Source organism: Psilocybe cubensis, chromosome 9 (genome assembly GCF_017499595.1).
Source record: "Psilocybe cubensis strain MGC-MH-2018 chromosome 9, whole genome shotgun sequence".
In the NCBI taxonomy this organism is placed as follows: domain Eukaryota; kingdom Fungi; phylum Basidiomycota; class Agaricomycetes; order Agaricales; family Agrocybaceae; genus Psilocybe; species Psilocybe cubensis.
This window is the reverse complement of record NC_063007.1, coordinates 1193903-1219969: the sequence shown is the minus strand read 5'-3', so window position 1 is coordinate 1219969 and position 26067 is coordinate 1193903. Positions and strand designations below refer to the sequence as shown.

Genomic DNA, 26067 nt, shown 5'->3' with positions numbered 1-26067 from the left:
GCTCAAAAAATGCCGATGTGTTATGGTCGTGGTTGCGTCTCCTGTACACTGTTGGTACACTGCCACTACGAGAGTCAATCATCCTGTTGTAATTCCTCAAAGTCATGTCCTCGGAACGCGCCCCTGCTACCAGCACCGTTCACGCAGTCGAAAACGCGCCTTCCAGTGCAGCGCTAAACGACGCCCTGCCTCGGACAGAGCCTGGTCGCACTCAATCGCGTGAAGGCGATGTGTTCAGTCGCTCAAGAGAAGGCAGTCCTCGACGATATAGCTCGCGTATACCATCTTCCAACCACGACAGCTTGCCGCCTTTGCCTGAAAGACACCAAAACTCGAGCATGGAGAAGTTTGAAGATGACGAGAATCTCCCCGCCGTGCCAGTGCTATTACGAAACTCCAGTTTTGGACCTATTCTTCCTCAAACCATCTCTCCCGCACGTTATCCGTCTGAGGCTCGTCCTCGGACAGGACGGCAACGAACTGGCGATACTGGAGTCTTCTCTTACAACCCACGCTCCATGGTAGATTATATCGTTCCATCGGTAGAAAGCAAAGTGAGTGTTTACTTTATATTTATTCACTGAAAGAAGTAATCCAAGCTTCTCATTAGCACCGACAAGCGAATATAAGTGCTAGATTGGGGCCTACCCTAAGGATTGCACAAGAAGAAAGAGATAAATATGCGCGAAAAGCGAGACGAACCGGATACGCTTTAAACATTGCTATAGGTCTGCAGGTTTTGCTGGGGTCGTTGACAACTGGGTTATCAGCTGTGGCTACTTCCGGAAGATCTGTGAGTCTCCATTATTTTCCGGTCTTGTATGCACTCAGCTAAATCTACTACAACAGGCTGCCATACAAACCACTATATTAGGTAACTTCTACCCCTCTATTTGGAAAAAGCCACAGAAAACATTGATCTACATTATTTATAAAGGCGGACTTTCTACGATTGTGGCGTCGTACCTGGCTCGATCGCGAGGTTCAAATGAACCAGAAAATTCAAAAGCCAAAGTTAAAGAACTTGACCACTTTATTAGAGAATGTCAAGCCTTCGAATTGGACCACGGCCATGAGGTTGGAGACGAGTTACAAAATATACTACTCGATAAAAGAAGACAGTTGGAGGTGCTTTTGGGTAATACCAGCGCCGAGTAAGTGTCGATCCTCTATTTTTTTCATTATTTTGGCACGAAATCTGACGTATATGACTTCAGCGACACCGCACCTTCCGGGGAAGCATTTAGGTCCAGGGTTTCACCTGTTTAACCTTGGCTCAAAATAAATTTGACAAGGTAACCTGCACTCTCTTTTAACTCAGCATTACCATTATCACAAGCTCTACACCTAGTTTCATTTTTCCTTTGCATACGTTTGCGTACCTGGAGATTACGCTCTGTTCTATCCTTAACATCTTGCCACACTTAATTCTTATGTAGCTTTCCACCCTCTTTTACTCATAAACTATTTATATAGCCCATATACAGATTCTCATTGTACAATCCCTGTTTCATACTTCAGTGACATATTCTCAAGCACGTCAGATCCATGGTTTGTAACCTTCACGACTTTCTGCTACTGTTTCCAGTCGTAGAGCACTCTCCGCTGAGTGGTATGATCCTCTTCATTTATCATCTTTCATATTTTCCATATGGCGTTAACGCCCCGCTTCTGCGGTCGGCGCTAAAGGTCTCGGTGACCCGATTCAATCTTTTACCCAACAAATCATGTAATCAAGGGAATGGACTCAATCTGACGGCTCGGTTTTTTTATCATATAAACTCCAGTGGATAGAACCACTACACAGTATCTTGTACTATTATTACCGAAAGCCCAATCACTATTTACGGCTAGCGTAGTGCATGAATATAAATCATCGACTGGCCAGCAGCCAGTTCTTACTCCACAGGCTGAGTTAAACCCTAGCGTGAAAAAAGGTCTATCTTTGTAGTTAGATTTCTGAGTCATATGTGGCAGAGGAAACCATTTATTTCATCCAGAAATTATATCCGAATCATCCAGCCAGAAATTTCCTGTTTGGAGTTGCAACACATCAGCTGTACACAGCTACCAAAGCCCAGCACGATAACGATATTATGGTTTTGATTAAGCTGTACATGACACTTGCATACTCAGACTATGCCATACACTGTCTACTTACATGAAGAGGCGTTTCTTCCTTTGCGTTGATTGATTTGTCGGTATGAGGGTGCCATGTAACTGGTGAACGTGAATACCAGTTCAGTCTGCCTTGAGATAACCCCGTCTCAATGGATAGTATCTATCCAGACAGACTAATGCCTGTATGGTCTTAGTTGCTGTATTATATTCTCTCTCTTACAATGTTTATGAAGTGAGAGTGTCATTATGACATGAGCTATTTCAAATCTTAGATAGACCTGCAATAGCAGGGTACGTTACTATGGGTGAAATATATCAAATGCCACACTATGATCGCAGACGTTCCTACAGCCAATGTTGATGAAGTATTGCTGCAAGTAATGTCGTTATCTCTTGTAACCGTTCAAACCATATACGATGTTCGAAAGTTAGTTTGGTAGTACTAGTCTTGAGGTCATGTTTCTGCCATTACTAAGTTGGCCCAAAGTCGGCGAGCATCTAGTCAACGCTGATTCAATAAGTTGGGTGGATGGAACACGGCTGTGCCTGAAATACCGCGTGGACACATAGCAATACGGATGAAAGCTGCCTTTAAATCTATCATCGTCCACACCACTTGAGCACTGAGGATATTAATAACCCGGCATTATTTAGCCGCTCAACTTCCATATCAGGAACATTACGACCACGAAATCTAGGCACGTCCAAGACTCCGCACGTGAGGCTTTTCTTGTACGGTCACGGTCATTTCTTGCCTGCTCAACTGACGGAGGTGCCTGCAAGTCTCTTTCGTCCTCTTCCATCGTGTCTCTTCTTCACATCTTAAACCTCCCCATGAACCGTTGGATCCTTTATGTCTTTCAGTCTCATATCCTGGTTTCATCCCGTTCTATGGCCTCTCATGCGTTCCGGTAATAACTCTGGTACGGCGTATACTATAAAAAAACCTCCCGCTTTGAGGCCACTGGTGGCGCAAGCGTGTGTCAACCAAATCAATTCCTATTGCAACGTCTATCGAAACCCGCGATAAATGCGCATGGGTTAGAACCATAGGTGAACTATGAATATTCCAGTTGCCATTTTACAGGCTAACTCTGGTCGAAATTTCAAGGATCTATAAGGCCATCGAAGATATCTGGCGAGAGCGCGAACATTGATGTCTCATTGTCGGTGAGGTTGAGCGAGCGGAAGGTGTCTGCTGGTGTCTGACGTATGTCGTACGGCCACTCTGTCGGTGATGAAGGATGTTGATGTGTACTATCTTCTCTTTTTAGGTTCATTGCCCGCTCATTTATGATTTCGTTACTCCAGTCTACCTGCACATATCGCCGGAGATGACAATATTTTCACTTGCGAGAATATTCAAATCTCCGCACGTTATGGCATTGGTTTATATCCTGTTGGTTGTCTCCTTTTTATAAAGCAAATCATCACTGTTTTCAGGAGCTGCCTCATTCGAGAACCTCATCCCCCTTTTCGATCTGTGGCTGAGCCCATCGAAGATGTCCTCGTTCACTTACATCCATGTCGACCTCAACCCCACCATTGGCGTCTTACAGATTGGCTCGCTAATTGGTGTCTTTCTTTTCGGCGTGGTGTCTGTTCAAACATATAACTATTATGCTATGTATAAAGAAGATGGATGGGTTAATAAGGCATTGGTGTGTTACTTTACTGTGTCGTTATATTGGATTTAACCAAATTCTGTCATTGGAATAGGTTGCTTCTATCTGGTACAAACTTACGGCAACTTCTACTTCGTTAGACTAACAGCATCTCGTGAAGGTTTTTGGAAGCTGCTCATACACTGGGCATCAGTTATGAAGTTTATCATTCTACGATAACATTGTACGGAGAACCAGAGAAACTCGTCAAATTTGAAGCTATAGGGGCTGTAGTTGTTTTCGGCGGGGCGGTTACTCTTCTTGCACAGGTAATGTTTCACATACACTCTTGCATTCAACAAGCCCTCAATTTTAATCTAGGCTTTCTTCGCTATCCGTTTATCGAAGCTCTTTCCTGGATCTTACAAGTACATCGGCGCTGCCTGCACAGGAGTCTCTACTGTTCGCTTTATTGCAACCATTTACCTCACAGTTACCGGCGTTACAGCAAGAAGCTTCGAGGAATATCGAGACACATATGGCTGGCTCATCACAACGACCTTTGTCGTGGGCGCCGCAGTCGACATCATAATTGCTGGCTCTATGATGTACTATTTGTCGAGGAAGAGGGGGAAAGCCATGGAGCGGTACGTTAATCTCATTAATTGTCTCTGGAAAGTATTGACCCGAAATAATTGCTACAGGATATCCGGATTGATTAATCGTCTAGTTGCTTATACGATTCGTAAGTCACATCCCCGCGTATCTAATCAAATTATATTGAGATATATGCTTAGGATCCGGTCTCCTTACAAGGCAAGATTTGCATATTTATGAACGATGTTATCGATTTGGTGTTAACATCACCCTCTCAGTGTGGCATCTGTTGCACTTGTAATATGTGTAAGTTGGACAATACCTCATCAATTCTGATAGTTCAATCAATGATGTTTCTCTACTCTAGCTTCAAGCCATGCCTAATAACAGTGAGAAGAAGGATTCTATTTTGAAGTGATATCCTGCTAATCACTATTGCTTAGCCGTCTGGCTGGCTGTCTATACATTTGTTGCAAAACGTAAGCTTCGATTATTCTCATCTGCTCTAGTGCCATCCAATGTAAACTGATGACCACTTAGTTTACTCGAACAGCCTTTTATCCGCGTACGTCCAGGCATCTTGGAAAGGACTTCTTTACCAACTAAATCGTTAAATAGGCTCAACGCTAGGAATGAAATGCGACAAGAGATTCTTCAGAACGACCTGTTCGCAAGGGCAAAGACGACCGGTCAAGATAGCAACACCGTTTTCTCCCATGACCAGGTGTGTGAAACTATCAAAATTGCTGTAAATATCCCCTCAGTAACAACGCATTCCCCCTAAATTCCACTACTAGCCATTTGAGATGGTACACCCTCGTCAGCGAATTAGTGGTGACGCAAGTCTCTATATGGTAAATTTTATCACTCTATTTTGGTTTCACATATATAACCACGTTCTCTTCAAAGGACAAAACAAAGCTGAAGCCCGCCAATCTAGGCGTGTACCGCATATCCGAAGAAGAGGCCGCCGCCGTTTAATTGTATTATTTGCCAGTATTCTTCAACTATTTTTATCATACATAACTATTTGTTCACCCTTTCATCTATTGAATTACTAGTTTAGCGCTACTTGAATGTACTAGGAGATCATGTGTCTTCAAATATAATGCGGTTGGTTACATGATGTCGTGCTTCATAGTCTAGATCTTAAAAAGCCGCAGGGAGCAGTTGCATTTTGGAGAAAACATGTCAACCATCACTATTCGCTTTCAGCGACTCCAGTCTATTCGGTTCCATAGCAATATTGCATCTGCAAGACGCGCAGCAATCAGCAGGAGACATTTCAGCATCTCAGTGCGCTCAACACAAGGATATAAATATCTTTGTTGAAACTTGAGCGTTTGGATCCGACAGGAACGTCAACGATTTTGGCCGAGCGCTTCATTTATCGCCATTCAGGTTCTTACTAAGATTCAATTGTAAGTACTTCCCACTCTTTGTAATTCATTTTACGACCAACAATAACTGAGCGTAGAAAAAGTCGCCTTATCTTCATTTTGTTCTTTAAATCTAATTTTACGAGAAGCAGATAGCTGCAAGAGCCTTGCAAGTATTACAAACTAATAAGTGACGAAGATGAGGGTAAAAGCGACAATTTCAGAAATAAATAAGAGTAACAGTATTTACAAACAATGTTGTCGTAATATGTTAAAAGATAATTCAAAGGGAGCTCAGCGATAGGATATAATTGTAGAATTGGCAAGGAAGCGCCCGTTGGCTCTTTTTTAAATCAATTATTAATATACGCTGCATCCCCTAATTCCAGCTTTGACGCAATCCCTCCACGCCGAATACAATAGGATGACAAAGTTGTTTCCTTCGGGACTTCCGGAAGTGAAAGGGGTGCGATCGTTCCAATCCAAGGGGTTGATGGCAGGGGTCGCCGTTCCATTACTTGTAATGTGAGCGTTGTTACCCAACGTCAGCCGAATATTTTCTGCCCACTGAATATATCGACTTGAAACTGACGGTGAGAGAGCGGAGGCTCCCAGAAGAGCAGAGTGGGTACTGAGACGGTATGCAACGCTGGCGAGCAGGGTGCTACCGGAGATTTCACCAAACCAGGTGGGATCGTCGAGGTAGTTTAGCAGTAATCCTTGGTCCATCTGCATCCGCATCGCACCATCGAGAATCTTACGGATTTCGGTAACAAGAGATGAAATTGCTTGCCTCCTCCAAGCTGCGTCTGGAAGATTGCTGGAGCTAGCAGAATAAGGGACGAAGAAAAGGGATGGAGGGGCTTTAACAAGGGCAGCTAAGACTCGCATCATACCTGCTGCAGCCCAACCATTCCCAGTAGACCAGATCCCTGGGTCGGAAAATGGACCAAATATGTGAGTCCATAAGCCAGATGCAGATGCAGGATGCGATGACGGAGGTGTAGCGACATCTGTAGTTGTGTTTGCACGAAGCACCTGTGGGTAGAGCAAACATTGTTCGACAGCTTCACGGAGTATACTGGCGTTATTTGTCGCAACTCCGTAGTAAGCCATGAAAGGAGGTGCCATATAAATAAAATCTGCCCTGTTGACAGGAAATTTGAAGTGATTCAGCGTTTTCAAGCTTAAAAAATCCAACGATGAAATGCTCACCAAAGCTCTGGATGATCAGCACGATGGGATATGGCACCATTAGGCCACCTCGGTGCGCCAGAGAGGAGGTAATCTATCTCCGCCTTAGCAGCTGCTGTATATGTGACGTCGGTTTGGCCCAGCAACACAGCGCTCACTCCCAAGCTGGCGGGGTCGCCTACCGCACCATCACCGTCGCTCAACCCATTAGGAGGGATTCCAATAACAATTTTTTCCTTTGCATATACCAAAGAACGCGTGGATTCCGGGTTAAGGAGCGGGACTGGGAAGGGATTTGCCCCGAATACGGAGTATGGCGCGTCGAAAAGCTCGAGTAAGGCCTCAGAAGCCGTTCCAAACTCCCATGAATGAGATGGTAGAGACACGGCGCGTTCTAAGACTGCGCTGACATTGAATCCTGGAGAAAATGGAATGGCGTTGGCGAATGGCGAGTGGATAGCAGAGACTTGAGGTAGTAAAAAGAGCGTGTGGGCGATGACATGAGTCCAAACGCGTTGGTTTAACATTTTGTCTGCCGGGATGAACAAAAACGAGGGGCGGTAAACGAACAGGGAAAATATAACAGCGTGCTAATTTAAGGTGTTCCTGTCAAGTGGTTGCATATGGCCTTCGGAGAATAAGATGGGTGAATCTATGTGGCCCAAACACCCGAAGAAAGTTAGGGACGTTCTGGTGACCCACCGCTTCTATAAAAATAATTAATAGCTCAATGTCAAGTCAGGAGATTGATTTGCTAGCAAAGGTCATTCCTGAAACTTGAGTCGGCCGAGTCCAGCGAGCATTTGGCAAAGCCTGTCACAGCCGACGCCATCCGTTGTACCCGTGGCTCGTCTTTCTGACTTGAATTCCGGTCGTCCTATCAAAGACGGGAAAAGAGGACGCTGAAGACAAAGGTTTATACTTATCATGCAGAAACGTCACCCAGACGTTTCCCAGTAGTAGCATGAACATTAAGCGTCACGGTGGAGCTGTATTTCCCATCTCAGGTGTGCCATGCCTGAAAACAGAATACGACCAAATAGACGCATCTGACATACGTAAGGCAAAATTTCCCAGTGTTTTAAATGCCCTCCAATGTATGATTTTGAACATATCCACATTGTTCATAAATGACAGAGCAATCAACAAGAAGCGAGAAGCTTAGAATTCCTGGTAATTAAATTAAAAGTGTGCCAATGTGAGTATATATTGACTCACAACATTCACCCCAGAACTGAAATAGTTGCAACGTTAAACTGGTGACCATGTGGCGCCATCCAACTTGGGGTCATAGTAGGAATGTAGATACTGGATGGCATTAATCGTGAAGCTTATGAAAGCATATGAGACTCTGCAGCCAAACTTGTATGAAAAACTGAAAGCCACCAGACCACCCTGCTACTCTGAGCGGTAGCACCACGTATTGTAAGTACATCGCGAAAGCAGATGTGATTGAACCAGAAGGCACAAGAAAAGAGTGACATGAGCGGGCCGCAAGCGCTGCCACTGGCCGCTAAAGTTCTAAAATTGAGAACAACTTTGAGCTTTGAAGCGTAAAGAAGCGTTCGCTGGACCATAATTTAAGTTGATCGTCCGAGGCTTCGCGATGAATGAAGTCGCCATCGAAGATACCCAATTTAACAAGGATGTGGATTGGGGCGTGTGGATTGAAGCGTCACAAGGCTACTTCGCTGATTGACGTCCTGGCCAGAATTTCGGAGGCATGTCCCTGGGAGTAATGTAATGCGGCGAGTGAACGGTATTTGTGACCATGAGCTAGGGAATAACCAGCACAAGTGAGAGGACAAGAGTGAAGAAGTGAGTTGTTTAAAGAGTTCAAGGAGCGTGTCACATCAAAACGGGAAAATCAGCCCGTCCTGATGTCGTTCGAAGTTCGAACCACGCTCACAACAAAATTCCTGGCGATGACGATACAATCTTAACACCACTCTTTGGAAATTATTATATTCATTTAGGTGCACAAAACACCAAGGTATAAAAATCACGATGCTTTGCGTAACAAGTATTTTATATACAGAGTAACAATGATTTATGTATTTTATGAACTGATAAACTTCGAATCCTATTAGACTTTGCAACCTTTAATCCCAGCTTTAACACAATCTCTCCACGCCGTGTACAACAAAATAACGAAATTGTTGCCTTCTGGGCTTCCAGTAGTGAAGTGGTTCCGGTCGTTCCAGTCAAGAGGGTTGACAGCTGGAGTCGCAATACCAGCGCTCGTAATGTGTCCGTTACTTCCCAAAGTTACTCGAATTTTCTCTGCCCAGTCAATATAACGAGTAGAGACAGAATTGGGCAGTGCAGCAGATCCGTAAGACTTGGAAAAAGTGGTAAGACGATACGCAACGCTCGCCAGCAGGGAGCTTCCTGACACCTCCCCAAACCAAGTTGGATCGTCGAGATAGTTCCGTAGAAGGCTGTTCTCGTTCTCCATTCTCATGGCGCCGTCCAAGATGGTGCGAATTTCGGCTACCAATGAGCTTATGGCCCGTTGTCTCCAGGATGCATCTGGGAGTCCGTTTTTGCCCGCGAAGAGTGATGGAGGGGCCTTAATGACGGTGGCAAGAACACGCATGATGCCGGCGGCTGCCCAAGCATTTCCAGAGGACCACAATCCAGCATCGGCCCACCAATACCCAAGAATATGCGTCCAAAGGCCTTGAGCAGAAACTGGATGAGAGGCTGGAGGAGTGGCCGGATCTGTAGTCGTGTTTGCTCGAAGACCTTCAGCATAGAGTAGGCATTGGGTAACGGCCTCTTGGAGTATCGTTACGTTATTTGTTGCAACCCCATAGTACGCAAGGAAAGGAGGCGCCATGTAGACAAAATCGGCCCTTAACACATGTTCAGTCCTGACGTTTGTCTACTAAACCAATCTATACTCACCAAATTTCGGGGTGGTCAGCACGATGCGAAATCGCTCCGTTGTGCCATCTTGGTGCGTCATAGATAACGTATTCGGCTTGTAACTTTGCTGCAGTTGCGTAGGATGGATCTGTCTTCCCAAGGAGTACAGCGCTGACACCTAAACTAGCTGGATCACCCACAGCACCGTCTCCATCGCTTAGACCGTTCGGAGGAGGACCAATAACAATCTTTTCCTTGGCGTACGCCAGAGCGGGAGTATTTTTAGGATCTAGCTTCGGGACTGGGAAGGGGTTTGCACCGAAGACGGAGTGGGGCGCGTCGAAGAGTTCGAGGAGAGCTTGGGTGGCAGTCCCATATTCCCAAGAGTGTGACGGCAGAGAGATTGCATATTCCAACACCGCAGTGACATTGAATCCAGGGGAGAACGGTATGGCGGATGAAGTGGGATAAGCAATAGCAGAAACTTGAGATGTTGAAAGCAACGCGAAGGAGATCGCAGAGCGTAGGCGTTGGTGATGAAGCATTTTTGGTGGGGGATGAATAATAGGGTAAAAGAGCTATTTTATGACATCCATGTACTGCTAGGGTTCCAGATTGTTCCACATGGCGAATGCTAGTGGTTTTGTCCATGTTGCCCGGTCATTTGGAGTTTTCAGTGGCCATCAAAAACAATGAACTTTCCAAAGCATGATCAAAAAGACACCGTCCTCATACGCCAAGAGTCCATGGAACAGACACCGAAACGGCGAACATTTCTTTTCGCTCGAAGTTGCAGATCCTGACCAAGAAAACATTAATTGTAGAAAAAAGGACTGACCTAAAAAACTCACATACCTTCTCAGTGACTGGATGGTCGACCCAATAGTCAATCTCACTGGCTCCAAAAATCTTTGTGTTCTTTGAGATTTCTCCCGAGGAAAACGCAAACCGAGCCTCGGGGGTTATTTTCCTCGATTCGGATAACATAACTCTACAACACTGCAACCAATCATTCCTCTGTACTTTCTGTTTCATCCGTGAGGGTTGGAAACTTGCGCGAGTCGACAATTTGTGCCAGACATCTGGAGGCAGGGTCTTGGAAACGGCTATCCTTGGGCAGAGCGAGAAATGTAATTGCTCATTTTTGGTGAATTGAATATAATATCATCATACAAGCTTCGGACTTTGAGGAAATTTGAAACTTGATGCTTGAAACTGGATGAAAGAGGTTGGTACGGCTCAACAGTCAAGGTGATCATGATGAAGAAACTGCAACCTTTGATAGGCAGGACATGTGATCACTGGATCACTGTTAGTGTGTGATTTGCTGTGCACGATTTGGACTCGCCTGTGCTGAATCTTACCCATTGCTACTCTTGCTATAGGATTCTCATCCTTTCCTCCCTTTTTAATCTAAAGATGGCGACTTCTTCTGACGTATCAAGAGTTTCAATTTTCTCTCCGACAGGCCAAAATATCTTCAATTGTCATTATATTGAGATAAATATACTCATGGTGTGCCGAATTTAGCACCAGGTGGCATTGGATTTGACGCATTACATCGGTCTTAAGGATGAAGACTGTAGCCTAGGTGTGCAGCTCTGTACTTTCCTTAATGTATTTATTCAACATACGAAGAATAACTTAGCGACAGTGTTGGGCACTGAGCGAGCTGACATCGCCGACTTAGAAACTTCTATGGCGACTTCGTGATGTCTTTTTTTAATTACCTCGCATCACGTTTCCGCCATGAGGAGGAATCATGGTAGATTCCTACAAAAGAATCGTTGCTTCGTGAGAGGTGACTCCTCATTCCCGCCGCCTCCTGCTGTCGGCCCCACGTTTGTGCTCTGGAGTACTGCGTATCACATTTCGAATTCCTTCGACCTTGAGCATTGGCCACAATGGTAGCCAACAATCCACTTTTTCGAGGAACGTGGACGGCGAAGAAGTTCGGGGCAACTGTTGTAGACGACATTTGGCCTGAAGTCATTTTCTTCACTCTTGTGGCAACGAGTAAGTACCTAGCGCGTCAATTTACAAACACAGGAGAATTATTCAAGTCACGTACAGTGGTTGTTCTTGTGTCGGAGCATACCAGCGCTGACCTTGGGGTATCGAATCAATTATTAACTGTGCTTGGTCTCGTCCTTGGTCTAGTAATCTCTTTCAGGACATCATCTGCATATGAAAGGCGTGTATTTCTATGTATTGCAATCCAGGCTAATTGACGCCTTAGCTGTATTCCATTAGGTACCAAGAAGGGCGAAAGATGTGGACGACTATAATGGTGGCCTCGAAGAATCTTGCGCAGATGGTGTGTATAATCAATCTATCATAGTAATACTTGGCTTAGCCATTTCTCATAAGATCTGGATACATGTGCCCGATCAACGAAAAGATAGCACACCCGTTGAATGTGTTATCGAAAAGAAAACAATGATAAATTTGGTAAGATTTTGACGGATATTCTTCCTAATACATATTACTGAAATCTTTGCCTAAAGGTCCAGGCCTTTTCGGTCTCTGTGAAAGTATGGAAAATCGAAGAAACTCGGATTTTTTCTGACCTCTGCTTTCTGTTCTAGCACCTGCTTCGGGGCGAGCAAGGCGTTTATTACGAAGATCTCTACCCTCTGATCTCGTTTCTTCCTCGATACGTTGGCGAATCAGACAAAATGTCATTTGACGAGTCATCTATGCTTCCATTATGGCACCTCCCTGAAGGCTTCGAAACAGCCAAAACAAAGACCACCGCCGAGCCTATGTCTAACGACAAAGAGAAAACTAGTAGCACATTTTCTCGCCCACAACGTACCGATACATTTGATCCTGAGGCACTGCTGCCCCAAATTGATAGCGAGCATCCACTGCGACCTGCTAGAAACCCTCCCCATTACACGATTTTTGATTACATACCCATACTCCGAATTTTTCCTTGGACATGGGGCATGCTGATTCGCAAACCAAAGGGTCGACTACGGTCGAATAGAAGAAAAGCGTATTCTGAGATTGTTGAAAGTCACATACCCTTGGAAATTTCTCTTGTTCTGTCGAAGTGAGTCGTTTGATATTTATTCGCCTTTTGGTCTTAATTAAACTGTTATGCCAAGTTATTCGTGTTGTACGTCTTGATTATGGTTCTCGATGATTGTCCACTAAGTTCATGATACATCTTCAGGGCTCATGAAAAATAATCTGGTTCAGCCGTCGATAGCTTCGGGCATCACCAACAACCTCTTCCTCCTTCAAGATACTGTGTCAAATTTGGAAAGAATATGCAACACCCCCCTTCCGTTTGCCTATCAAGCCCATTTGAGGATGTCGCTCTGGTCTGTCTTTTGAGTCGGTGATCATAACCTTATGAAGCTGATGGACAATTTTGACCCACAGGTTATATCTGATTCTACTCCCTGTGAGTCTTTCCACGCTGTCCTGCCTCGTTTGCTCATTTAAATTCAGTTCCAAATTTACACTTCTTACGGAGTTATAACGATTCCGGCAACTGCATTTGCGTCTTTCCTCCTTCTCGGATTCCTGGAGATCGGGCAGGAAATGTACGCCTTTTTTGTTATGTGGCCAGTACTGTTTTCAATCATTTTAAACTTTATCTTCGATAGTGAAAACCCTTTCAATTATGACCTAAATGACCTCGGTATGTACGCTCACTCATTATCTATCTTACATCTATACAAATCTCGGCAGATCTCGATTATTTCTGCTTATGCCTCCAGCGGGAGTTGCACGAAATCACAGCAGTAAGTTTCATGCAATCTTCTGTTAGCATAAAAGCTGACTCGATACCAAAGCACGCTAATCCCGACCTGAATGACTTCATTTTCACGAATTTGTATGTAACAGTGTTGCTCAAATTGTATACTGCTCAATGTTTTGATACCTTGATGCAGGAATCAACCTTTTGCACCCTCAGATCGCCGAACTGCCGCAGAATTGGTGAAAATCTCAGAACCGTACACTTTGCCGTCAGGTAATGGCTCAAGTGCTCAACCAGGAATGGGGAGCCTCCGCCAAACTCTCGTTTCGGGTTGGAAGATGGTAGACAACATAACGAGAGGTAAATGAATCTGTAAGCATGTTGCAGATCTGTGAGGAGACCTGATGGTCACTTCAAAAGTACATCTCTGTAAATATTTCTTTTGTATTGGTTCTTTTGGATACGTTGTATATAATGCTCCTTTATAGTAAATTATACGTGAGATGGTTAGAGATCTGTTTTTTTGGCTGACGCTTCTCTGGTATCGCTTTGGTTGTGCTAACCGTTTATTAGAACCAGAATTATAAATGTTAACCTTACAATAAGTCTCTGTTAGTATATCGGTTAGTACACGCGCCTGTCATTCATATCATGTGAATTGATCGCGCGAAAGCTGGGTTCGACTCCCAGACAGAGAGACTTAATTTCATTTTTTTGTGATATTATGTCCCCACGGCCGGCCGATGTCTATTTGACTGCAGTAAAGAATGATGTTGTTGAGCGGTTATAACACGAGAGACGCAAAGCTAAAATGATTTTTGAAGCCTTCAGACGTGTCAAGGTCTGAAACCCTAACCTCATGACACAGGCCGCGACCCATTACATACTCATCAAGCCCTCCAAAGTTGTCTCCTGTCTGGAACTTAATAACAGAACTTTCAGTTTGAAACTTCGTGAAAGATTCTCAATTTATCTAAAGGTCAGTCTGAGCTTTTCCATTGTGCGATCGTTGATTGTCAATATCACTGTAGCATAGCCAACTTGATGGATCAAGTAGCACTGGCCAAATCGTGCAAAAGTCGTCTCCCCGCATGAAACACACTCCAGCCTCAGATGTTGAACCAAAGTCCCGCTTCATGGATCTCTCTCCACCTGAAACAGTTTATCATCACTGCATGACGAAGCATTGAAATCTTGGTCTGAATTTTGGTGAGTCTGTTTGAGTTCTTTCGCTAAATACAAGACTGGTACATTTCTAACCTCGCAACTCTCCTGTTTCCTCCCTCACTAAGAAAATATTTGCCATTATATTGTTTAATTACCAAGCTACTGCAAAGATGTCATTCATGCAACCGCCACCCCCTCCAAAGACCAACCTTGGCCGATACCGACTTTTGTCTCCGAACGCAGGCGTGCATGTCTCTCCTATTGCTCTGGGAGCAATGAGCATCGGTGATAAGTGGGATAAGTTCGGTATGGGAACAATGGATAAAGAAAGCAGTTTTAAACTTCTCGATGCCTTCTATGACAATGGAGGCAATTTCATTGACACTGCGAACAATTAGTGAGTTCAATGCTTGTTCTGCAATATCATGGATTTGACTCGTTGACAGTCAGGATGAGACCTCCGAAATGTTCATCGGTGAATGGGCAGAAAAGCGTCGCATCAGAGACCAACTTTTTATCGCAACAAAAGTGCGATCTCCGTTGGCTTGCTATTACGCACACATAATTGATCACATTCCCAGTACACCACTGACTTCAAGATGCACAACGACTCAGTCCCTCAGCAGGTTCTATATGTCGGGAACAATTCCAAGTCATTGCGTATTTCTGTCAATGCGTCGCTCAAGAAGTTGCGCACCAACTACATTGATCTTTTGTATCTTCACTGGTGGGACTGGGATACGAGTATTGAGGAAGTCATGAAGAGCTTGCATAATCTTGTAGTGCAAGGCAAAGTCCTTTACCTGGTAATTCACCTTTATTATGTTATGTCCTCCTCCATCTGACTATTGCGCCAAAGGGGGTATCTGACACACCGGCTTGGGTCGTTTCCAAAGCAAATCAATACGCTCGTGACCATGCATTGACTCCCTTTGTTATTTACCAAGGAGCTTGGAACGTCATGGAACGTTCCTTTGAACGAGAAATTATTCCGATGGCTCGAGCTGAAGGTAGCATCACCCTTTGGTACAATTTTATTGTTGCTTAATCACTACTTTTTATTTCTTTTTAGGCATGGCATTGGCCCCTTGGAATGTTCTGGCCGCCGGCAAGATTAGAACGGACGCTGAAGAAGAGAGACGCCGAAAAACCGGGGAGAAGGGACGAACCACTTTCGATCCCCACTGGGAACGAACCGACAAGGAGAAGAAGGTTTGCAAGGCCTTGGAGCAGGTTGCTTCAGAGGTGGGGACAAAAAGCATTACTGCTGGTAAGTATCTAACTTCAGTGCGCTAACTTCAGTGCGTCATCATGCAAGGCTGATTTTATATTCTTCTAGTCGCGATTGCGTATCTGATGCAAAAGACCACATACGTGTTCCCTATTGTCGGTGGGCGCAAAGTCGAGCACCTGCTGAGCAACATTGAGGCATTGAACATCACATTAAGTGATAAACAAATCCAATTCTTGGAGAGTGTGGTCGAATTTGATCCCGGGTTCCCTTCTACGTTTATTGTGAGTGTGTTTGTTATTATTTCTTCCTACAGCCGTCCAAACATTACGACAGGGGAATGGTACTCAGCCCGTTCATCTTGTATCAGCGTCTGCGCATATAGACATGCGACCCATGGCACAGCCCATTCGTCCCCTTGTAAAATCTTAAAATATCTACTCATCGTCGTCGATGAACATGAAGTAATCGGTTTGTAGCTTAATTCGTATAACTCTGAATGCTGCAATGTATGGCTTTTTCTTTTCTCCAAAACATGGTTTTTTTTTCAAATATTTTCGTCATTTAACTAGGCGGCCAACGACTAACAGAGAGGGACACATCACCAATCCTAAATTCCACGGTGTAATTTAGGCTACATTTCTATATAAGCTCACCAACGCCAATGAGCCCACAACTCCCAAACAAGTTTAAAAGTTAGAATCAAATGCAAAACACATGTTACTGAGTCAATTTTACCTGTATCAAGCCAGGGAATGAGCGACGACAGGCGACATCCACGGATGAATCATGGCTTCGCAATGGGAACTTTCCACGCCGCTGTTCTACCTCACGTCTGCTGTCTATCCCCGCTTCTCTAAATAGGTCCATACGGTTTAAAATCACGGCGGATAACCTTTTCAGGATCAATGGACTCGCCTGGAGTTCCTTTCCTAGCGAAGTCGTCTGTCATATTACCTTCCTCGTGAGTCGCAGCTTTGCATTTCGATGCTGATCTCATCTAAGTCGCTTCTCTTGAATCGCAACACACACACAGACACACACACGTGCGGCGCTTTCTTCGGACAAACGAGGCACTAACGATGTATAAAGGCTTTTGTTTGCCAGCGTAGCAAGATATACCGAGGCACTTACGCACTCTTGTCTATACATATGGGCGTCAAGTTGGAGCCGCAACTTATTGTGGCGGCAATCATCCCCTTAGCCATCTTGGGATTTTTTGTCTTCAAACAAAGGTCAAAATCCCGTCTACCTCTGCCTCCTGGTCCTCCAAAGCTCCCACTTCTGGGAAACTTGCTTGACTGTCCCTTGAAATTCCAATGGGAAACGTTTCAGACATGGGGGAAAAAATATAGTTTGTTGGACAAATTTTTTTGGAGGCGGGGCCTAATAAATAACAGATTCTGACATTCTTCATTTGAGCGTCGCTGGACACTCGATAATCGTCCTAAACTCACTGGAAGCTGTTCGCGATCTTTTGGAAAGGCGTTCTGCTATCTACTCTGATCGGTATGTGCGATGTGACTTGAAAAATACCAACGCTGATCCTTGATGTCATCAATACACCAGTCCCAAATTTACGATATTGAATGATGTGTAAGTTTTGCCTGCACCCTATTGACTATCGTTCCAGGCTGATGAGCGTCGTTTATGCCCGACGGAAGCATGGGGTTTTCTTGGCTGATGCCATTCATGCCGTATGGACCAGCTTGGAAAGAACGCCGTCGCCTTTTCCTGCGTCATTTTCATCCAAGCAACGATTATTTGCACAAAGACCATGAGCTTAAGTACAGTCGTCGACTCCTTGAAAATCTCCTCGCACATCCAGAGGGGTTTATGGATCATATCAGACAGTCAGTCTTGTCAATGAACTGGTTTGGATTCATCACGCTGAATTTGGCATAGTTGTGTGGGGAGTACACTTCATTCTATAGCGTATGGTGGTGAAACGGAGTCTGTTGGAAACCAGTTCATCAAAATCGCCGAAGAGGTGGCGGAGTGTCTGTCAGATGCTGCGCTAATTTCTACTATGGTTGCCGATGTGATGCCCTCATTGAACCCAATTTTGCCCTACATAATACCCTCGGTGATTTTCAAGAGGACTGCGTTACAGTGGAAAGAACTCGCGTCGAGATTCCGAGATGACCCTTTCTGGAACACTCAGAAATCAATGGTGAGTGAGCCAGTGATCTTTAGAAGTCTGAAAATCCTGACTTTTAATGATAGGTAGACGGAATGGCGCAACCTTCGTTTGTCTCTAAAGCGCTGGAGAACATTACTTCTTCAGATGATAATACACGCCATCATACAATCATAAAAGATGTTGCATCGATAATTTTTATTGGTACATTTTACTACCCACGTCGATCAGTGGATTGGCTACTTACTCCGACAATATGTAGGTGGCTCAAGTACCGTAAATTCTTCATTACATACTTTCGTTCTGGCGATGCTCTGCTTTCCTGAAGTACAGACGAAGGCCCAAGAAGAACTCGACCGGATTGTGGGCAGAGCTCGGTTCCCGGATTTCAGCGATCAACCGCATTTGCCGTATCTTGATGCAGTCTTGAAAGAGGTTCACAGGTATGGTCTGTTCTCTCAGACCACTCTTCAACCTTCTCAGAGCTGAATGTGTCATCCATCAGATGGCGTCCCAGTGGACCCCTAGGTGTTTTTAATCCACCCGTTCCGAATGATTATGTCGCTAACGAAGTATTGGTCGATTTTGGATGGATTAGGTATCCCACATTTTATAGAAAAAGATGATGAATATAAGGGGTTTCATATACCTAAATGCTCTGTTGTCATCGCCAACGCTTGGTAAGTGAAACATGTCACTCCATTGTCATTGTAGAATTTGAGGATATTTGTTGTTGTCAATAGGGCAATGCTCCACGACGAACAGGTGTACGCCAAACCCGATGTATTTAATCCTGACCGTTTCCTCAAGAATGGCTATCCCGATTTATCAGTACGTGATCCATCAACAATCGCTTTCGGATTTGGGAGACGGTAATTGTACCTTTATACTTAGTCTGCAAAGTTCTGACAATCGTTGATCTAGAATCTGCCCTGGGATTGACATCGCTCACGGCCTGCAATGGATCGTGGCTGCATCTATTCTATCGACCTTCAACATTCGTCCAAGCAAGGATCACACTGGGTGCGAAATCCAACCCACAGCCGAGTATCACCCTTCTGTTACTTTGTAAGTTGAGAATCCCAATTCTTTTATGTTGTGCTTACTGTCCGAAAAGCCAACCAAAGCCATTCAAGTGTATTTTCGAGCCTCGCGACAAGAGAGCGGAGGTTCTCATCCGTACGGGGGTAGAGTAACGCTCTTCCTACGCTGCTTCGAGGACTCCCTTCATTTCTGAGTCAAAAAGTCTAATACAGTGTTCAGTCATATTAATACCCTTGCCCCGTTCTTGAGGTTCTACAATTCGATTGGACTCAATTTTAGGTCCAATTTACTTTCATATGCACTGGCACGAACCTTCTGATAAGGACTGAAATTTGAAAAGTGTATCAAGCTTGACGGTAGATGCCGTCTTCGGTGGTCGTACTCGTATTTCGAATATTACTGACCATTTGAGTCACTTTTCGAAACCTGTCATTGGTCATGATGGCTTCTACCACAGTATGCGACTGAACGAAGCATACTTGCGCTGAGCAAGAATTGACCAAAACGACGAGAAAAGATCACTTGTTTTCAGCGACCGCTAAACAGCAGCCATCTAGCACCGTGGTATATTTCACTGAAGATCGAGTCCCGAGGTGCGCTTTTCATATTCACCACAGTTTGGTTCCGCTTGCCTGCACCGATGTTGGAGTCGTCTATAGTTTGCATGGGATATGATAACCTATTAGATGTAATGCATATGTATAATATCAGTATACTAACTCGGTAAAACAGCTCCTGGATCTGCCTGCTGTTTTTTCAGCTGAAGGTTACGCTCCATTTCCTCGAATGCGCTCAGAATGGTGTCCTTTCTCTTCTCTACACGGATATCAAGCTTTTTGTTGCGTATATGTAAAGGCCAGTCGCTTTCGGGGATATTTTTTGCGGTAAGATTGTCCCGAAGTTGCGCTATGGCTCCGTGATATGCTTCAAGGGATTCTTCGTACAGGTCGTAAACGCAGACGGCACAGCCAGACATGCAACATTCTATACAAGAGATATACTCAATTTACTTCCCTCGTAACATATAGAACAGAACATACCATCATCTGCTGGAGGCTTCGGCTCTTCTGGAACCACATATCCATGGAACAGGCGTACTGGATCTTGACTCCGTCTCGACCTCGGGGATTCAGGGTCCGGATGAACAAGACCATCAATTTCCCGTGAAATGGTATCTTTTCCTCTAAGAGACTTCTCTAGGCGTATATACCTGTCTGATAGATTCTGGCCTCCTCGAGCAGGTTTTCTGCGATGAGTGGCTGCTTTCGTCCCGTCTGATATTGCACCATGATTGTAATTACTGGGTGTTGTTATCGAACGCGAACAAATGTTGATAGTGAGATATCGTGTTCTGCAGGCGAGAAGCATGGAACCATGATATGGTATGTGGATTCCTGAAGTGCTTGATTGGCAGTCTAGCTGCAAATACTTGTAAGTACTGGGTATGCCGGGAGATGATGGAATGACGAGGGACGACAAAACTACCAGGCGGAACCGGTATCACGTGATACTGATCGCAAATTGCCGACAAACATCACCAAGTGTGGCAAAGGGCCAAAGGCCGACCAGCTTTCCATTCACTTCCATTACATGTTTACGTTTACTCTTTGGCGCAAGTTTACCGCTTGAGGCCAGAGAGTGGTACTCTCTTAGCTCCAACCTCACACATCTTCCAGACTGCACAGCAGAATGTACGATGTACAGTTTCGACGCCGTACCACATACCATTGCTCATTGGCAACTTGATTCTAGAAGGACAAACCAAAGGGACGAGGTTTTGTGAGAGGCTGAGTAGAAGCTCACATAGATAGAAAGGTACGCGAGCGGACTTCATTCACCACACGATGTGCAGGATGTTTCATTTCAAATTTCCGGCGTGGCCAACCCTATTCATTTGGTATTTGTTCGGTGAAGAATCCCCGCTTCAGAAGGCATAGATGATACGTAGAGAGGTTTTTGGCGATTGAAATCGGAGTGATGACTACAAGCAAACGGTTCATCCAGCCTGGAGGCTAGAGCCCCGCCTGATGGTCATGTGGTAGCCAAAGGTCTGTTACCATTCATTGTAATTCGGTTTGGCGATTATATAGCGGACATCCATACTTTCATCAAACTAGATAATGAGATACCTTGAAGAAAGATCCGATACATACTGCTTCAGAGGACAGTGAAAGCAGCGATGTTTTGCAGTACCTCCGATTATATTCGGATATCAATTGACCGTGGAGCCCTCTCGAACGATCTATGTCAATTAGTGTCATCGGTTTACAGTTCATGTCACACAGGCTTCGGATCCTCTGTCAATCATATAAAGTCTTCAAAAATATGGCAATATCTATCCTACCCCAATTATTTTCAATGCCTTGTTACCTTTCTGTAAAGAGCTCAGTCTTTGGCATGCTGATCTTCCTGGCTTTTGCCGGGAAAACGACAGCTCAAACTACCCCAAGTCGCTCCTACCAAATTGGCAACAACTGTCCTGTTCCACTGCGTCTTTACATTAACGCCAATTATGACAGCACTCTGCACGTTGGCGCTAAGATCGTCAGAGATCTAGGGCCTAACGTCGGCGGTATTGCCGCCACTACGCAGAATGGAACTGATATTCTTGGTACTACTGTGCGGTTCTTTGGGAACAGTGACCCCAACGTGAGTAGCAGAAGTTCAAACTTTGACTCTCCAATTACTCATATCGATTTAATGCTCATAGGCAGGACTCTACTACGTTGTCAAAAATCCCGAACAATTCAACGTTGGTGTTTTTGTCGGACCTAATTACAGCTCAGTAAGTTTGAATGTCCTTTCTACATATTTTAACTTTTTAAATGGTCGTCGAAGGAAAACGGATTTTGTGACGATATTCGTTGCGAGAATTTCAATTGCACGGATGCTTTCTCAACAACACAGTCAAACCTCTCGGACCAGACAACAACTCCAGCATTGAGGCCTCTCCACTCTTGCGTAAAGCCTAATCTCTCGTTCTCTGTGACGTGCATACGTTTTTGCTTCTCGACCAAGACGATTTCTGACCAGAAACATTTAGTTTTTGCCCTTCTGGGCGACTTCCCATCCCTGCCCCACCTACTGTCGCGATTCATCCGGCTGCCAATAAATCAAAGTGCTTAGATGTTCGTGGCAACGTACAGGCTAACGGAACACCTGTGCAAATGTTCGTTATTTCAAGTTCCAGACTCAAGTTCGCTTAGCTTACTTGTCTATATACAGATATGATTGCAACGGAACAGGCGCCCAGAAATGGACTCTTGGTGATGGCCCCACGAAGGTCAAGCTTGCAGGGACAAACTTCTGTTTGGATGCAACCTCAAGCAGTGCGCTTTCGTGCCGTAAACAACGTCCCTGACCCATGCTGACCCATACCCTTTATCAGATCCATCTAGCGGAACAGGCATGAAGATATGGACCTGCTACGATGATCTTGTTGCGCAACAGTGGAATAAACTACCAAGTGGAGCCCTTACCCTCATTGGATCCGGTATGCATTTTGTAGCTATTCAATGCTTCCGTAGGCCTCATATTGCGCCCTCAGGTCAATGCCTCGATCTCACGAATGGCGATTTGACAAACTCCAATCAGGTACAAACTTGGCAATGTTCCAATGGTAACCAGAACCAAGTTTGGACCACCGAAGCTTGAAGTATCAACGTTACGAGGTATTTTGCTGCAAATTGCCTCCTTGGACTATGTATATGGACATTTATTGAACATTGCTCTACATAATTGATTTTTTATGTGTTCTGAAGCAATATCTACGTGTATAGTGTATTTTATTAATCGTTGTCACTATCCATGTTTGCTGTTTCAGGACAAATATTTTCCAGATCAAAGGAGTTTGAATGGCAGTGCGCATAATGTGCATCTGATTTCTTTATACCAAACATGGTAAAATGGATACCATTTTGGGGAGACAAAGTTCAAAGTACAACCTTTGGAAGCACAAAGGAATGATATGGTCTATAAACAAGTTTATTGCTCACCTTTTGGCTAACACGCCTAGGTCAATGCATGATTCGGTATAAACATAACGATTATGCAATTTAAATGCCGTATCATTAACTGAATTTCCGATGTATCAGGTATTGCGGAAGACCGCCGCGATGCGTCCGCATCATCAGAATTTAGGAAGCGCGGGGTAGTTCTGCCGACCGAGGGCTACATGTCCATCTACATTAGAAGCGGTACAATAGATAGTATGATTTCAGTTAAGCTCCACACTGGCAGGAGCTACACTGCCATCTAATAGATCCCGCATGGGACCTACACTGACATACATTTCTCACAGCCACCACGGTTTCATATTTGGAAATCTCCGACTTCACTCGCTTTGGGATCTTGTTTTTCAAGAATTTTTTGGGTCCCGTTTGAAGGTTTAAAATAAACGGTCCATGACTCGAATAGTTTTATGAGGTCATTATCCCTGAAGCCACATGGGTTTGAAACTTCGAGATCAAAATCAACAAAACACTTAGCGAAAGATCTAATCCGCCTGAGTCACTAGCGTGTATAGACTGATTATGTACTACTACTAGTCTGGGAATACGTACATACAGCGGACTGAAAATCAGAACATGGCCAACCCTCGTCGCATCAAGCGCTGCAAGACTCAACTATTTACCCGACCAACGGGCGGTCTGCATTTACCGTGTTGAAGTCTATTCCGCTCCACTCGCTGAACATTTTGTTAGCCATCTCCATGACGAATAAAACTTTATACTGTACTATATAAAAAGGTTACAGTGAGCCTCATTCAAAGAGTCAAAAACCCCAAAAGCTCATCATGTCTTCCAGTCTCTCTCCCAAGAAGTTTGCTCTGTTTCTTTTGGCTTTTGCAGGATCGGCGGTCTCACAGACCACCATTCCCGATGCACAGTACACGATTGTGAACAATTGCCCGGGCACAGTGGCCCTCCGCACCGGTGGACAAAGCGACGGGACACTGGCTGCTGGAGAGAGCGTGACCAAGACACTACCAACAAACAACGCGGGCCCCTTCGTCGTTACCACTCCAGGCCAGAGCGACATTTCCGGCCTCGAGGCCGGGTTCCAATTCGTGAGTGTTTGGCGTTGAATGGCTGGTTCCATATTATGAATGGCGGCAACTAACCTAGAATTGCATCGTCTAGCCTAGCACTTACTATATTGCCAAGTTGCCATTCCCACAACGCAGTGTCACTGCTGGAATCAGCATCACCCCCAGCGCGCCTAGTGTACGTTCTTAAATCCACATTCTCAGAGCGGTTAAAGCAAATAGCTAAGACTATGTGTATAATATAGAACAACGGATTCTGCGATGTAGCTCGCTGCGATGATGCAGACTGCACCGACGCATTGCCCCAGCCTCCAACAGGCATCGTTAACACTACACCCCCAGGCCACTCCTGCCCGGTTTCCGGAGTCTCTTATACTGTAACGTGAGTACAATTTTGAGTCAATCTATTTGTCGCCGTGTATATACTTACAATATGACGCATCTAGATTCTGCCCTTCCGGTGCTTTCTCCTCGTAAAGTAATGTATGAACTCGGTCAATATGTACGAACTTGAGAATTTATTTCTGAACATTACATACGGTCGTCACATAAAATTGTGAATGAATTTGAAGTGCTAAGCCTCCTCAAAGCCTCAGCCTAAGTACACGCCATATTCACATATCCACACCATAAACGAGCACAAGATTCATCTTCATTTTATATTTCAACTACAACGATACAAAATTAAAAAAAAAAACAGAAAAAAAAAGAAGGCAAGGCCAAAAAGAAAAGAAAAAAAGAAACAGACAAAATGCCAACAAAAAATGGCAAAAAAGGTATGTATGTACTACAAAATTAAGACAGATTTTCTTTCGAGGGGAGTGGCACCGTGGTGTAGGGTTTAATATACACAAATATTTTGTATACAACAAACACGGCCTCGTAAACACACAAAAAGGAAACACGGATTAAAAGGAAAGGAAAGGAAAAAGAAAGGAAAGGAAAGGAACGGAGAAAACAAAAAAAAAAAAAAAGAAAACGCAGGCCGAGAAGAAATCCATGGATACACGCATTGATTGTCGATTCGATGTTGACAAAAAAGGACCATCAAAAAGGTCCTAAAAGGAAGTGTAAGTGTAGAGGGGATTAGCACAAGGGGGTGTTAGGTAACGTCGAACGTCGATGATTCTACAAAAACAAGTGCTTTATTGCACCGCCGAATATGGTGTAGAGTAGGTAGGGTAGGGTAGGGGGTAGGTGTATGTAGAGGTTGTGTATGTGTGTGTGTGTTGTACAAGCATCATCGGCTGACACAAATTATGGGCGCGAGCGCGATGGATGGATGGATGGATAGTAAGGGTTTCCTATTGGATACTATGGGTGTTTGTTGTGTATGGATACACCTGACCCGACCGAGCAGAGCCGTGCCAAAAAAAAAGGAGAGTATTAGCTGTCGATGGTCGACAATGAGACGAAATGAACGTGGCGGATCCAATCTGACCATTCCAGAGTTGACCGAAAAAAATTGATAGTAATGAATGTGGAAAAAAAATATGCTGTGGTGATGCAGGTAGGTAGATAGATGAAATATTATGAAAATGATAGTGGTGCGGATTGACGACGCATAGTAGACAAGTTGGTTCGTTGACTGATTATGAATGAATGAGTGTGCATGAGTGTGCTTTGGAATTGATTGGAGCTGATATAGGCTGTGCTCGGTGAGATGGATCGACGGGTTCGACGAAACCGATGGATAATTAGTGCGGTGGTGGTGGGTGTGATGATGATACGGAAAAATGATGCGTGCTAGGGTGATGCGCGTGTGGATGAATGGATGGACGTCCAAAGGCTGGCTAGCATGGAATGAAAAAAAAAAGAAAGAAAGCGAAAAGCGATATAACACAAAAAGATATATCAAATACGAAATGAAACAGAGGAAGAAAGGATAATGCGAGAGACAAGAGGCCCCAACAGAAAAACACGCGAAAAGGAAAGACGAAAGGAATAAGACTATAGG

The 26067-nt window shown here is 44.5% G+C and overlaps 9 protein-coding genes across 9 annotated transcripts; 6 read left to right on the top strand and 3 right to left on the bottom strand.

The window, feature by feature from the left end:
- Positions 1-104: 104 nt before the first annotated feature.
- On the top strand, positions 105-1158 carry JR316_0009820 (uncharacterized protein; the record flags this gene model as incomplete). Its single annotated transcript, XM_047895504.1, has 3 exons — positions 105-554; positions 611-793; positions 850-1158. The coding sequence occupies 3 exons, from the start codon at positions 105-107 to the stop codon at positions 1156-1158; spliced, it is 942 nt and encodes a 313-aa protein (XP_047745223.1).
- A 2465-nt stretch (positions 1159-3623) lies between these two features.
- Positions 3624-5303, top strand: JR316_0009819 (uncharacterized protein; the record flags this gene model as incomplete). Its single annotated transcript, XM_047895503.1, has 7 exons — positions 3624-3782; positions 3841-3854; positions 3907-4054; positions 4107-4372; positions 4941-5046; positions 5120-5176; positions 5232-5303. The coding sequence occupies 7 exons, from the start codon at positions 3624-3626 to the stop codon at positions 5301-5303; spliced, it is 822 nt and encodes a 273-aa protein (XP_047745222.1).
- Positions 5304-6061: 758 nt separating this feature from the next.
- On the bottom strand, positions 6062-7422 carry JR316_0009818 (Unsaturated rhamnogalacturonyl hydrolase YesR; the record flags this gene model as incomplete). The annotated part of the gene is made up of 2 exons (XM_047895502.1): positions 6062-6848; positions 6917-7422. The coding sequence occupies 2 exons, from the start codon at positions 7420-7422 to the stop codon at positions 6062-6064; spliced, it is 1293 nt and encodes a 430-aa protein (XP_047745221.1).
- A 1559-nt stretch (positions 7423-8981) lies between these two features.
- JR316_0009817 (Unsaturated rhamnogalacturonyl hydrolase YesR) lies at positions 8982-10311 on the bottom strand (the record flags this gene model as incomplete). Its single annotated transcript, XM_047895501.1, has 2 exons — positions 8982-9753; positions 9806-10311. The coding sequence occupies 2 exons, from the start codon at positions 10309-10311 to the stop codon at positions 8982-8984; spliced, it is 1278 nt and encodes a 425-aa protein (XP_047745220.1).
- A 1359-nt stretch (positions 10312-11670) lies between these two features.
- On the top strand, positions 11671-16311 carry JR316_0009816 (Aryl-alcohol dehydrogenase [NADP(+)]; the record flags this gene model as incomplete). The annotated part of the gene is made up of 21 exons (XM_047895500.1): positions 11671-11782; positions 11840-11964; positions 12006-12083; positions 12137-12217; positions 12274-12300; positions 12355-12824; positions 12880-12890; positions 12948-13098; positions 13160-13181; positions 13229-13323; positions 13387-13421; positions 13472-13524; positions 13576-13616; positions 13675-13841; positions 14808-15045; positions 15095-15176; positions 15230-15454; positions 15508-15658; positions 15721-15918; positions 15988-16163; positions 16216-16311. 21 exons carry the CDS (start codon positions 11671-11673, stop codon positions 16309-16311), a joined length of 2634 nt encoding a protein of 877 aa, XP_047745219.1.
- Positions 16312-17031: 720 nt separating this feature from the next.
- JR316_0009815 (Cytochrome P450 monooxygenase 98) lies at positions 17032-18895 on the top strand (the record flags this gene model as incomplete). The annotated part of the gene is made up of 10 exons (XM_047895499.1): positions 17032-17233; positions 17280-17388; positions 17449-17475; positions 17544-17732; positions 17785-18052; positions 18106-18223; positions 18282-18462; positions 18525-18547; positions 18618-18699; positions 18763-18895. 10 exons carry the CDS (start codon positions 17032-17034, stop codon positions 18893-18895), a joined length of 1332 nt encoding a protein of 443 aa, XP_047745218.1.
- A 696-nt stretch (positions 18896-19591) lies between these two features.
- On the bottom strand, positions 19592-20431 carry JR316_0009814 (UPF0651 protein P31B10.02, mitochondrial; the record flags this gene model as incomplete). The annotated part of the gene is made up of 3 exons (XM_047895498.1): positions 19592-19716; positions 19784-20047; positions 20104-20431. The coding sequence occupies 3 exons, from the start codon at positions 20429-20431 to the stop codon at positions 19592-19594; spliced, it is 717 nt and encodes a 238-aa protein (XP_047745217.1).
- A 990-nt stretch (positions 20432-21421) lies between these two features.
- On the top strand, positions 21422-22717 carry JR316_0009813 (uncharacterized protein; the record flags this gene model as incomplete). The annotated part of the gene is made up of 7 exons (XM_047895497.1): positions 21422-21712; positions 21774-21848; positions 21902-22053; positions 22107-22232; positions 22289-22392; positions 22452-22556; positions 22611-22717. 7 exons carry the CDS (start codon positions 21422-21424, stop codon positions 22715-22717), a joined length of 960 nt encoding a protein of 319 aa, XP_047745216.1.
- A 1141-nt stretch (positions 22718-23858) lies between these two features.
- JR316_0009812 (uncharacterized protein) lies at positions 23859-24587 on the top strand (the record flags this gene model as incomplete). Its single annotated transcript, XM_047895496.1, has 4 exons — positions 23859-24131; positions 24205-24288; positions 24356-24492; positions 24557-24587. The coding sequence occupies 4 exons, from the start codon at positions 23859-23861 to the stop codon at positions 24585-24587; spliced, it is 525 nt and encodes a 174-aa protein (XP_047745215.1).
- Positions 24588-26067: the final 1480 nt, after the last annotated feature.